The sequence below is a fragment of the Mobula hypostoma genome, chromosome 9 (genome assembly GCF_963921235.1).
Source record: "Mobula hypostoma chromosome 9, sMobHyp1.1, whole genome shotgun sequence".
In the NCBI taxonomy this organism is placed as follows: Eukaryota; Metazoa; Chordata; class Chondrichthyes; order Myliobatiformes; family Myliobatidae; genus Mobula; species Mobula hypostoma.
In genome coordinates, this window is record NC_086105.1 from 73,406,101 (window position 1) to 73,419,898 (window position 13,798).

Genomic DNA, 13,798 nt, shown 5'->3' on the forward strand with positions numbered 1-13,798 from the left:
ATCTACAAAATTTACTACAGCTATTTGCTTCAGCACTCAAACCTGTAACCTCTGCCACCAAGAAGTACAAGGACTTACAGTCCATGGGATGTTATCACCCACACAGAGCTCCCCCAAGTTGTGCACCACAGTACCTTGGAAATGCGTTGCTCTTCTTTCCAGTGTCAGTCTTGGAACTTTTACCATAAACAGTGCATACCGTCTTCTGTAGAATAATTCAGGATGGGCAATAAACACTTGCTCAAGATTCATTTGTTTTAAAGACACTTTGAACATGATATAAATATTCCGATTAGAATGCAATATTCTACAGCAGATTTTTAAGGTTTGATGTGCAGAAAAAGAATTGGTATTTTTAGGAATTGAAATATTTGCATACGGCGTCTGATTTAAAGTGTTATTTGTTTTCTTTAAGATCTTTGTCACATTGACAACGGAAGTGACACTGACATGGAAGGTATATCTGATCCGCTAGTTTTTCATAACACAGACCAGAGAGCCTCAATGTATGTTGGAGGAATTATATATGATACTGAAACACTGGATAGGATTCACCATCAAGGTAAGCTAGTTAGTTAGAACGCTTCTTTTTCCCTGAGATGGTACAATGATGTTAATGAGTTGAACTAAAAGGGAAGGTTATGAGGCATATACAAGGATCCAGGTTGCAATTGACAGTAATCTCAGCAACCATGGTACTCCTGGCACATTGTGGTGGTAATGATTAACCTATGCTGTAATGCTCATATTTTCCACTCATGGTTTCAAGCGTTTTCAGCTTGGGAATTTGAAAATAATTTCTATATTTTGAATTTCTATGGATTTGTGTCACTTTACATCAAAACTCACTGCTGCAAGCATGATTTTGGCAGATTTGGCAGCAATCATGAAATTCAATTGTTCTTTGCTGAGTAACTTACTGAAAACAATATTGTAGGAAGCGTTTTAAATTTAAATAATTGAAAAAAAAATTGTGCAAACCAAAACACAAAATTTCTTGCTCTTTTGTACTGCCTACAAATTCTTCCGTTTCTTCAGCTGTAAGGAGAATTAAATATTATTTGAATGCCTCTGCAAACAGATTACTCCTCTTTAAGACAGATTTCTGCCCTTAACCAGAAGGGGCCAGACTGTGTCTCATTTGTAAATAACATATTGTATGACGGTGGCGAAGATTAAAGCATTTCTGCACCCATTGTTACTGTTGAGCCTGTTGTCTAACTAGATGAGGTTACACTTGCACTCTGACCGTACACTCACCGAGCTGGTGTTTCTCACTGACGTTACACTTGCACTCTGACTGTACACTCACCGAGCTGCTGTTTCTCACTGACGTTACACTTGCACTCTGACTGTACACTCACCGAGCTGCTGTTTCTCACTGACGTTACACTTGCACTCTGACCGTACACTCACCGAGCTGCTGTTTCTCACTGACGTTACACTTGCACTCTGACCGTACACTCACCGAGCTGCTGTTTCTCACTGACGTTACACTTGCACTCTGACCGTACACTCACCGAGCTGCTGTTTCTCACTGACGTTACACTTGCACTCTGACCGTACACTCACCGAGCTGCTGTTTCTCACTGACGTTACACTTGCACTCTGACCGTACACTCACCGAGCTGCTGTTTCTCACTGACGTTACACTTGCACTCTGACCGTACACTCACCGAGCTGCTGTTTCTCACTGACGTTACACTTGCACTCTGACCGTACACTCACCGAGCTGCTGTTTCTCACTGACGTTACACTTGCACTCTGACCGTACACTCACCGAGCTGCTGTTTCTCACTGACGTTACACTTGCACTCTGACCGTACACTCACCGAGCTGCTGTTTCTCACTGACGTTACACTTGCACTCTGACTGTACTGGTACTCACTGAGCTGGTACTGTGACGGCAACATCCAAAATAAGTGATCTGTCAACACCCAGCTTTACCTTACCTCAGATACTTAACCCATGGAGTCCATTCTCTGCAAACCATTCATCTTCGCCTCAAATCATTACTTTGCTATCAGTTTTGTTCCTTGGCAACCAAAATCTGAGGCAGATTATGCTTCTGATCAGAATCAGGTTTATCATTGATTTGTATGTCATTGGATTTGCTTTGCAGTAGCAGTACAATGCAAAGCCATAAAATTGTGTTAAATATACAAAAATGTAGTATTGCTGGACCATTCAGAAATCTCTGGCAGAATGGACGCTGTTCCTAAATCGTTCAAACTCCTATACCACTTCCTCGATGCTAGTGAGAGTCTCTAATTACAGATGCTCACTTCTTGAGGCACTGTCTCTTGATGATGTCCTTAATGGTGGTGAAGGTTGTATGCATTTTGAATTCCTTGTGGTAAAGGTGCCTTTAGACCAGAGGGTTTAGATTTCATTGGGAGGAGTATGAGACTGAAAAGGCCTGGAGAGGTTGATTGTAATTGTGAGCATACTACCCTGGAAAGTTGGAGGAAGCATGTTGCATGTATTTACAACATTTATCTGTACAATCACCTGAATTACCATTGCATGGTAAGTTACAGACCAAGTTGTGGTAGACTATGGACCAAGTACTTGTAAATAGGATTAATATGGATAGGTGTGAACAAGAAGTGTCTGTTTCTGTGCTCTGACAATACAACTATGCTAATTTCTAGAAATGTATTTATTCACTGCCCCTTGAATTGTCTGACTATCTGACCTCTGAAGCCCTTACCCGTAATTGTTATCTCCTAGACTTCTAAAAACTTGACATTGTCCAAAACCCTGCAGTCTGTGTTTTCTCTCAAATTGCAGTTCATCTTTTGGTCACTTTTTGCTACTATTTCTCAAATCTGAATTAACAACTGGAAATGTCCCTCAATCTTTCCAAAGACAGACTGATCTGATTAAGTGAGGGCATTGTGGAGACCATTGTTTTACTAACCATTGCAAAACATCAGTTTCTGACTCTAATATTTCTTCAAACCAGATGAAGATTCTGACCAAGTGGTAGTTGGTGCCAATGCCTACAATGATTCTAGCATATTTTCAAAGAAGAAAGGGTACTCTCAGTTCTCTCAAGTGCCCCCTGAAGACCTCTTCGACCAAGTCATTGCAAAAAAGGTGATGCGGCTCCCAAATTCAAACTTGTTCAATTCTGTTCAAGCGCTACAAAAAGTGATTGCTGTTGACATACCAGTTTCAAATGGGAATCCAGAAAAGTTAACAGCAACCCACAATGTGTATGGTGGTAGGTATTCCTTAAGTGAAATTATTTTGAAATTTAGATGCACAAGTTACTTTAACACATTTAAACAAACATATTGTATATCCTTTTCTACCTACTGGTTTCTTAAATAGAATGCTTTATTTCCGGCAATAATATACTGATTATGCACTAAAGATAATTTTTGCATGCAAAACTGAGTCATAGCCAGTTTAAATTATTTTTGTATACTGGAGATATTGCAGCTAATGTAATGTCCACGGCAATCTGATTAAAATCATCACAATTTGCAGCTTGAGAGGATTGGCTACTCAAATAATCAGGCTTCAGTGGAACTTCAACACATTCAAATCCTGTTTAGAGAACAATGGTTTGGATTCTTGTGCTCATGCTTTTATCTTAAATTGCATCATGTATTTTAATAATGCAGAGCAATATATTGTTTTTTAATTAGGTCTCAGTCACAATTCTGTTACCGCATGTTTCTCATCAGTTTTTTATCTATGGGGAGAGAGACAGATTAGTATAAATAAACTGGAAGCTTGGGTAATGTTCAAAGAACATTGACTTTTACAGTTCAGTGAATCTTCCTGATTCTATTTATGTTTGGGATTTTAAAAAAACTACAGATCTCTTCTGCTTAACTAGACCTGAAGGAGATGGAATTTGAATTTTTGTTTGCAGAAACCACAATTTACATCTAGAATTTGTTGAGCAAAATTGTATTATGCAGATTAAATTTTTTTGCAAATTGGATCATCTTGTGCTGCTTCTGAACAATATTCTTTGTTTTTGCGATTCAATATTTGCAATTTTTTTTATCAGGGACTTTTGGAAAACCCATATGGAGAAGACACCAAGATTCCTATTCTGATTATATTCAACCAACTACTGCTCGGTCTTTAACACTTCATCATAATCTTCAAGGCTCATTGGACAGTGATTCTGAGGTTGAAGCAATATCAGAATGTCCCTCAGTTTCTGTCACGGGGAAACACAATAGTTCTTATGAGCACATTGATAAATGTAGGACTCCAACTTTTCAGCCTTACAGAGTTAACACGTAGATACCATCATCGTGAACTATACTGCTCAAATTTATTGTACCAAAGAAAGACTTAACCTACCTCAAAACTGTTGCTTCAGTTCTCCAGAAAAGTGATTCTAATTGTATCTTAAAGATAGAAGATGCTATAAACTGATGGTTAATGGACCAAGAGGAAGCATTGTTAATGTATGCTTTTATTTTAAGAGCACTATCTTCTGAAGTATGATGAATTTGCTATATTTTTTATTATTTTATACTTTTTTACTGAATATTTTAAAATTTCAGCTGTAAATTATGTAAATAACAAGTACTTACCTTTGTGTTATAGGGGATAATGAATCTGTTGTCATAATGCTAGAATTTTATCATTGATGGTACAGTGTGTTAGTTGTGGTGCTATGTCTGACTATAGGTCAGCATTTTAGTGCCGTATTTGCACATTTACATTGACAATAAAATAGAGTTTTGCTTTGAACTGATGTTAAACACTTTTTTGTATTCTGACTGAATTGTATAATCTTTTGTTACTTGGAGTCTGGCTCTTAACAGCCCATCAGTGCTGCTGTATAACAAATGTCTGTGGGTTGTTAAGATCCATGTTTATTGAACTTTTTAGAAAATAAGGTTGTCTTGCAACATGCTGAATAATGGTCTGTGGAGTCCAAGGAGAATCATTAACTATTCCCACTTCTGGTTATCTTGGATCTCTTTGCATTCATGTTGAAAGTCCAAAATGATATGGAGGTTAGATGTTGCTGGGTTTAATGTTGGTGATGTTCAGAAAGGGTCTGCATGCTGCTTATAACAAGAAAACCCAAGTTGCAGTGCAGGTGCCTAGTAGCAATATGGAAAATTCCCCAAGGTTTTACTGTGTTTTGTTTCTCCATTAGTTTTTTTGATTTAATGGTCCCTCCATTTCTGCAGTTTGTATTACATGATTTTATCATATTGCAAATACACTTTTAAAAATAAAGGGAATTGCACAAATCTGGATTCAAAACCAGATTCCACAATGATTTAAAACAAAAAGCGCCTTGTATTTGAGACCAATTTTTACACTTCCTTAAGTGCACTACAACACAGAAACAGGCCCTTCAGCCCACCTAGTCTGTTCTAGACTGTATTCTGCCTAATCCCATCAACCTGCACCTGGGCCATAGGGCTCCATACCTCTCCCATGCATGTACTTAAACTTCTCTTAAATATTGCAAGCAGCTTACATTCAGCTCTTTCCACAATCTCAACACCCTCTCAGTAAAGAAGTTTTCACTTGGGCTCCCCTAAATATTTTAGCTCTCATTGATAACCTGTGACTTCAAACAAACTCAATGGAAAAAGCCTGTTGTATGACGTGGGTTAGCATGGTCTTTATGACCATGATTGGTCTTGGCAAATTTTCTACAGTGGTAATTTGCTATTGCCTACTTCTGGGTAGTGTCATTCTTCAGAGATTGTCTGCCACCTTTCTCCCCCACCAGCATTTGGTAGGGTTAGGGTACAATGGATGATTAATGGTTACGTAGAACCCAAAGGCTTGAATGGGCTGCTTTTGTTCTGTATTTCTGACTGGAACAATTGATAAGACTTATATGGCCTCCTAATATTCCGTTTCTTGGACAATATCTGCATTTTACATCAGGATCAAATGTAGTTAGTGACCTTTGGTTCTGGAATGGAGATGTTGAGCATTGAACAGTTTCCTGTTTGTCCACTAGACTAGTTCCGGACTAGCAAGAACCTTTTATTGGAGGGTGTTGTGCAACAATGCAGTAAGAAGGATAGAGGAAAGTGAGAGAATCATGCAAACTTGACACCAGTCCGCACTGAGTGGGGTTTCTCATCAACCGGTTGGTTAAGATTATAGCTTGCATGATTGCAGTTGATCATACAGTAACAGCAAGATGGAAGTGAATTTCTGCGGGTAGCCGAAGGGTTCCTCTGGACGCCAGTCTGTGAAGTTGAAAAGGGTCCAGTTTGGAGGTTGAATTAATATCTATACTGTAATTTGAACCAATCCATTCTGAATGTCACTGCTCACCCACTTAAATCTTCTCTCTGCGGGCCAGTGGTATAGTGGCATCCATACCAGATTTTGAGGTGAGTGGTCCTGTTTTCAAATCCATCTGGCTCCTTGCATGCTTTCCATTCGTGCTGGGCTTAGCATCGAGCTAGTACCTCGGCCTCAGTAAAAAACACATGCTAAAGAAACAGCAAGGTTGCTGCCCGACATGTCACCAGGTGTGGAGAGGAACTCAATACAATTAAAACCCCTTCTTTTACACAATCCCTGCTGTCTTTTGGTAACAGCCTTACAACAAAGAAACAAGCCCTTTGGCCTATCCAGTCTGTGCTGAACCATTAATCTGCCTAATTCCATTGACCTTCACCTGGAGCATAGCCTTCCATATCCCTTTCATTCATCTACCTATCAAAATTCCTCTGAAGTGTTGAAATTGATCACACATCCACCACTTCTGCTGGCAGCTCATTCCATAATCTCACCACCCTCCGAGTGAAGAAGTTTGCTTTGAATATTTCACCTTTCACCCAACCTCAGTGCAAAAAGCCTGCTTGCATTTACTCTATCTATCCTTATGAATTACTTTGAAGACCCCTCAAATTTTACCTGTTTCATTGGCCACTTCCTTTGCACATCTGCTTGCATTTTTTTTGTTCTGAAAACAGTCTGCATTTCTCGCCTTAATTTCCCTACCCTCCGGCTGTGGGGCTCTTCTTAAATTTCTTTCCTATGACATGGTATACAAAGTGCAGTATTATTCCATTATTTCTATCAGTTTTTGTGACCTCTGACCTTTCTAAGGCGTTTTTACTATGCATATTTGAAGCATTACCACTCTTAGGAATCGTGGCCCCAACTCCATCAGAACGAAACTGTTTTCAGTGGTATTGATTGAGTAAAGAAATATTGACTTGCGCATCAGGAGAAAAACCCGACTCTCAACGTTTGCACTGTTTTCTGCAGATGCGCTTAGATAAATATTTCAGCTGAAAGAACAATTAGGAATGAATGTGTGTGCCTCTGTTGGACAATGTCACTTGATAACATTATGGGAGCTTGTTTATATGGAACAGTTTTCCCCAAGTTGTGCGTAACCCAGGGATGACCGGCAGTCCATAAATAATTCATATCTTTATATCAAATAGACTAGATTACTGCAATGCTCTTCTTGCTGGCCTTCCAAAGCAATCTATTGACAAACTTCAACTCATTCAGAATGCCGCTGCTAGACTTAACTAAAACCAGGTTGAGGGAGCATATCACTCCCATCCTAACTACTCTTCATTGGCTTCCTGTATCCTTTAGAATTGTTTTTAAAATTATTTTACTTGTTTTTAAAGCTTTCAATGGTCTGGGACCAGAGTGCATCACAGAATCAGTTTTGTTTTATAATCCTGATGGAGCTCTCAGGTCATCTTTCGCTGGTCCCTTAAATTTAAGCAATCTCCCTCAAAAGGCAATCAGCAGGTCAATTTTTGAACCATACTGCTAAGCTGTAGAATTTAATACCTAAAACTATAAAGGATGCAAACTCAGTTGACACCAGCTCTAAACCTATTTATTTAACTTTGCTTTTAACTAATATCATTTTGTCTTTTAGTTTCATGTTTGAACTTTATCCATTGTAAAGCACTTTGAGCCACATTGCTTGCATGAAAAGTGCTCTATGTTACTTTTATTTTTTTCTCAGCTCGAGCTGGTAAAACTTCAGAGTTTGGCATAGCCAAGCCCATTCATTTGTCAATTGCTATGAATTTTCAGACTATTCTAGTGGTGTTTGGTATTGTGGCTTTTTGGAGATTTACATAAATAATGCTGTGTAGGCCTGTTTGTTTAATGCTATTTTGTAGTGACTTTAAGATGACATCAGTTGTAGATATTACTATCAGGACAATGTATACCCTGTTCATGTTCCATAGTCTTTCAATTTCATCCTTTAAATTCTGGTGCTTTTCCCGTATCGATTTCTGTGTGTTTGGAAGGGTTGTGTCTATTAAGTAAGTTGTTCTTGCTTGTTTATCCTGTGTTGGGTCTTTCCATAATGAGCCTGGATACACTATCTGCAATAATAATTGGCATGATATAATTTGCAAAACTCTGACTCTAAATCTGGATCAGGCTTGTACTTGTAGTAAGGTATAGTGTCTTTTATAAGTTTGTATTTTACAGTAAGATTTTGGTGAATGATGTTTGCCTCTTGATTGTTCCTGTGTAAGTAATCAGATTGTGTTAAACTGCTGCAGGATCCTGTAGTGTGTTGGATTGTTTCTGGGTTCTCTTGGTATTCTTTGCATTTATCATCTTGAATTTTTTGGTCTTTTGGTAGGTATTTTGTTAACCACCAAGTCTTGTATTGCCGCGGGGAACCCCTCAGTTTCTGGGAAGAGGCCTCCAACTCTGAGGCAGGCATTCGGTGCTTCCTTGTCGACATCTAGTCTGGTCAGATCATTGGAATGTCTTTCAAATGAAAATATATCCATTAATGTTTTATCTGACTGTTAGGTAATTTTTTTGTTATTACTCTTCCTTCTTCTGTCCTAGGTAGTGTTAATCTAAGTGTGTTCAAGTGCATGTAGTGTTTATTAAAATTTGTCATTTCAGTTCTTATTTTTCTTTGTAAATTTTCCAGATTGGTTTTGGACCAAGATATTATGCCAAAACAATACATTCATGTAGGTATAGCAAAAGTGTTTGTTGCCTTTGTTATATTTTTACTATTGAGCTCTGTTTGGCAGGTTTTCTTAAACATTGAAGTAAATTCTGTCAAAGTTTTTCCCTTTGTTGCACTATGATCTATTTTCTTTGCTTGTTGATATTCCAGGTGCATATGCATCATTTTCATCCATCAGTTGTGTTGTATCCTACTGCACTGTTTTGTATTCTATTAGCTGTATTGCACCTTTCTTCATGTTTAATGTTCTGCATTTATCTGGTCCAAAGTTTATGTTTATATTATTGGAAAATAGTTCTATTTGTATTAATTGCCTTAACTTTACTGAAGGAATCTATAATTTCAAATTGTCCATGTATAGAAGGTGTGTCAAGGTATAATTTGTTTGGTTGTCTCCAATTTGATACCCTGTTTTTGTCTGATTCAGTAAATTAGAGTGAGTTTAAAGCTAGACAGAATCCTCCCACCTTTCAAATCTACACCTCAGATTTTTTTCTCCAGTCCTGCTGAAGGGTTTCAGCCCAAAATGTCGACTGGACTCTTTTCCTAGATGCTACCTAGCCTGCTGAGTTCCTCCAACATTTTGTGTGTGTTGCTCAGATTTCCAGCATCTGCAGATTTTCTCTTGTTTATGAGAATCATAGCGAGTTGTCTTGGAAAACGCCTCAGTTTATTTTGATTGTTATTATTATATATTGCAATGGTGGTGGAGGAAATTATTATTCAGAGTAGTTAATAGAGGACTATGTATTGTACGATATAAAACAGGAAATGTGGAATATCGCCAAAACATCCTATATTCATTCAGAAATTTAAAAAATAGCACATCTTTCCAGTTCTGAAATGGCCATTGTTGTAACATGTGAACAGGCCAGTGCTGAATTGTCTTTTTATTCTGAGTTTAATGAACAATGGCAGAACAAGATATTATTTCTCTGCAAATTACTTGTCTTAATCTATTTTCCTGCACAAGAATTTGGAGCACGACTTCCATAATGTAGTTTCAGATGCAGAATTTGGAGAGGGTTAATTGAACAGGTAATATGTTACAAGTGATTAATAAAAGATAAATCCTATATCATCACATCTGATAGTTCTGGAGGAACAAACATAATGATTGATTGAGAAAGGAACGGAACACACTTCTCATTTTGCTCCTTTCTTATTGACCTTACATAGGATCTAATAACAATCTTGTTTAACAGCTGTTCTTACATGTGAGAGAAATGATTGACAGGAGAAGAGGATGTGTATTAGATGATCCGCTGATTGATTTTTCTCTGATAGTCACAGCATCAGTGTGAAACAATAGAATGGTGCAAGGAAATCAAAATCTTTGAGTATAAAACAGACAAGGACAAAAGTAAGGAAACATACATCAAGGGCAGAAGCTGCATTTTGTGATGAGAAACATTAAAGAAACTACCTAGTATAGAATAAAGTAAATATTAATTAAGGATTAATTGAATTTCTGTTTGCTGGAATTTGCTTGTTTGAAGGCTGTAAGTGTGTGCTTCAATACATACATAGTTATGTATCAAAGATCAGTTCTGACTTACAATGAATTCTAAGGTAAATTGCATTACATTCATTTTACAGTACAACACCAATACTTGCTAATCGGTTGATTTTAATCATCTTCATTCAACAACAGAGTACCTGGGCATGTTCAGATAGTTATCTGAAACAGTTCCATTCTCAAGTATCTAAAATTACTCCTGGAATTAAAAGAGAGACAAAACTCAAAAAATAAGAAGTGTTTACCTAAAAGAGGAATTCTGCGACCAGAGAGATGAACCTCATTAGTTTTCTTTCAAGGTAGGCAACATAAAAATAATTTAAATTGCTTTTATCCTTGGCATGGGTAAGGTAAATCTGTTCTGAACATAATGCTGGCACTTATCAAACTTTAAAAAAACAATATAAATCCAGATCATTGGCAAGACTGTCCTCAGCACTTGATCAGCTTGATGGAACACAGCCTGGCATGGGTGATGTCTGTTGGTGTGGGTTTCTGAGGTTGATATTCATGTCTTAACAGGAACCACTCAGCTGTAACACCAATAAATAATTCAAATGAGATCCCTCAGCTATCATGAAATTTGTGTGCATCAAGCAATTTGCTGGAGGAATTCCATGAGTCCTACTGTATCTATGGGGGGGGGGGGGTCGAGGATGAGGATGAAATTGTAGACATTTTGGATCACAATCCTGCTTCATTACTCCAGGTTCCAGCCTCTGTCTCTCCAATTTGTGTGCAAGCTGTTTTATCTATAACAAGAACTTGTTATATCCAGGATAGGCGGGAGGAGAAGATGGCAGTGCAACACAGCGTGCGCAGCTCTCTGGTGAAATGATATCGTATCTGTTAAATAGGGGCCGTGGACAATTCTGATTTGATGAAGACAGACGTGAGAGGAACATCTGGAGAAATTTCTGAAATGCCTGGTTCGCTGCTGTTGTTACTGTGCGATCAAGAATCCCCAGAGGGTAGGCCCCAAAATCCTCAGCTTTGCCTGCTGCTGGTGACCGAGGCTGAGGTCGAAGCGTTCGGATGGAGATGGTGCTCGGTACTCGGTGTCGGAGGGCTGATCAGAGCTCGAAGTTTTCGGACGACTCAGAGTCGGACTGTGGTCGGGCATGGAAGGGAGAGTTTTCTTCCTTCTCACGTCTGTGTGAGATGTGGGACTTTCGAGAGACTTTGAACTTTTTTACTGTGCCATGGACTGTTCTTCATCAAGTTATGGTATTGTTGCATTGTTGTAACTATATGTTATAATTATGTGGTTTTGTTAGTTTTTCAGTCTTGGTCTGTCCTGTGTTTTTGTGATATCACACCGGAGGAATATTGTATCATTTCTTAATGCATGCATTACTAAATGGCAATAAAAGAGGACTGCGTGTCCTCATAATCTAATCTAAAAAAAATAATCTAGTCTAATCTTTATATCACTCTGGTAACAAAACAAAGGCACATCACAGAAATATTAATTAATAAAAACAAGAAGCCATACAGAATACTTCCCCTCATTAGCCAGGGGAAACCATAGAAACTACAGCACAGAAACAGGCCTTTTGGCCCTTCTTGGCTGTGCCGAACCATTTTCTGCCTAATCCCACTGACCTGCACACGGACCATATCCCTCCATACACCTCCCATCCATGTATCTGTCCAATTTATTCTTAAATGTTAAAAAAGAACCCGCATTTACCACCTCATCTGGCAGCTCATTCCATACTCCCACCACTCTCTGTGTGAAGAAGCACCCCCCCCCCATGTTCCCTTTAAACTTTTCCCCCCTCACCCTTAACCCATGTCCTCTGGTTTTTTTCTCCCCTTGCCTCAGTGGAAGGAGCAAGGAGGGTATGTTTCAACTATATAAACACTGGTTACTCTATCACTAACACCAGAAAGTGCAGGTGCTGGAAATCTAAAGGAATACACACACAATGCTGGAGGAACTCAGCAGGTCAGGCAGCATCTCTGGAAATGAATTCACAGTTAATGTTTTGGGCTGAAGCACTTCTTCAGGACTAGAGAGGAAGTGGGAAGGCTCACTGGAGTTTTTGGTCACTGCAAACAGGAAGGACGGTGATTAGTCTGGAGAGTATTCAGAAAGTGAGATTCATCAGGATATTGCATAAGATGGAGGATTTCAGCTCCGGGGGAAGACTGTATAGGCTGAGTTTTTCTTGTACTGGAAGTGGATGAGGGATGACTTGATTAAACTACAAAATTAAAAAGGAATTCAAGAGAGCTAAAAAGTCATGAGGTTGCTCCAGCAAACAAGGTGAAGGAGAATCCTAAAGACTTCAGATTAAAAGCAAAAGGACAGCAAGAGACAAAACTAGTCTTCTGAAAGTTCAAAGTGGTAATTTATATGAGAGACAGAAAGAGATGGGGAGATCTTGTGGATTTTTTGCATCTGTATTTACTTGGGAGACAGAGTCCATAGATATGAGGCAATACAGCAGTGAGATCATAGACCCTATACAGATTACAGAGGAGGTGGTGATTGCTGTCTTGAGGCAAATTAAGATGGATAATTCCCCAGAGTATGACAGGATGTTCCCACAGACCCCATGAGTGGCTAGTGCAGAAATTGCAGGGGCCCCAGCAGAGATATTTAAAAGACAGAGCCACAGGTGAGGTACCAGAGGACTGAAGAATTGCTAATGTTGTTCACTGTTTAAGAAAGGCTCTAAAACTAAACCAGGAAATTATAGGCCAGTGAGTCTGACATCAGTAGTGGGAAAGTTATTGGAAGGTATTCCAAGGAATCAGATGAGCATTTGGATAGACATGGACTGATCAGGGATGGTCAGCATGGCTTTGTGCGTGGTAGTTCGTGCCTAACCAATCTTGGAGTTTTTGAGGAAGTTGCCAGGAAAGTGGATGAAGGCAAGGCAGTGGATGTTGTCTACATGAACTTTAGGCCTTTGACAAGATCCTGCATGAGAGATTGGTGGAGAAGATTCAGTCGCTCGGCATTCTAGATAAGGTAGTAAATTGGATTAGACACTAGCGGGACAAGCCAGAGATTGGTAGTGATGGTTGCCTCTCTAACTGCAGGCCTGTAACAAGTGGAATGCCGCAGGGATCAGTGCTGGGTCTGTTGTTGTTTGAAATCTATATCAACGATCTAAATGATCAGCAAATTGCAGATGACACCCTTATGTTACGTACCCCGTAACTGGGTTGCCAAACCAGCAGAAATGGATCACTCAGCTGGAGTCTGGATTACTAGAACTAAGAAAGTTTTATTAAAGAAACAAGCAACACAGTAATCGAAAGGATAATAAATGCAACAGTTCAGCAATGATAAACACACATGTGCACAGAATTAAGATAAC

At 38.9% G+C, this 13,798-nt stretch overlaps 1 protein-coding gene across 1 annotated transcript in view; it reads left to right on the top strand.

The window, feature by feature from the left end:
• Nucleotides 1–4,811, top strand: part of lrig3 (leucine-rich repeats and immunoglobulin-like domains 3) — a 60,232-nt gene extending 55,421 nt beyond the window's left edge. The window contains exons 17-19 of the mRNA XM_063058493.1: nt 416–562; nt 2,969–3,229; nt 4,031–4,811. Of these exons, the coding sequence (XP_062914563.1) occupies nt 416–562; nt 2,969–3,229; nt 4,031–4,272 (650 nt within the window). The 3' untranslated portion in view covers nt 4,273–4,811. The remainder of the gene's footprint in view (nt 1–415; nt 563–2,968; nt 3,230–4,030) is intronic.
• The last annotated feature ends 8,987 nt before the right edge of the window (nt 4,812–13,798 follow it).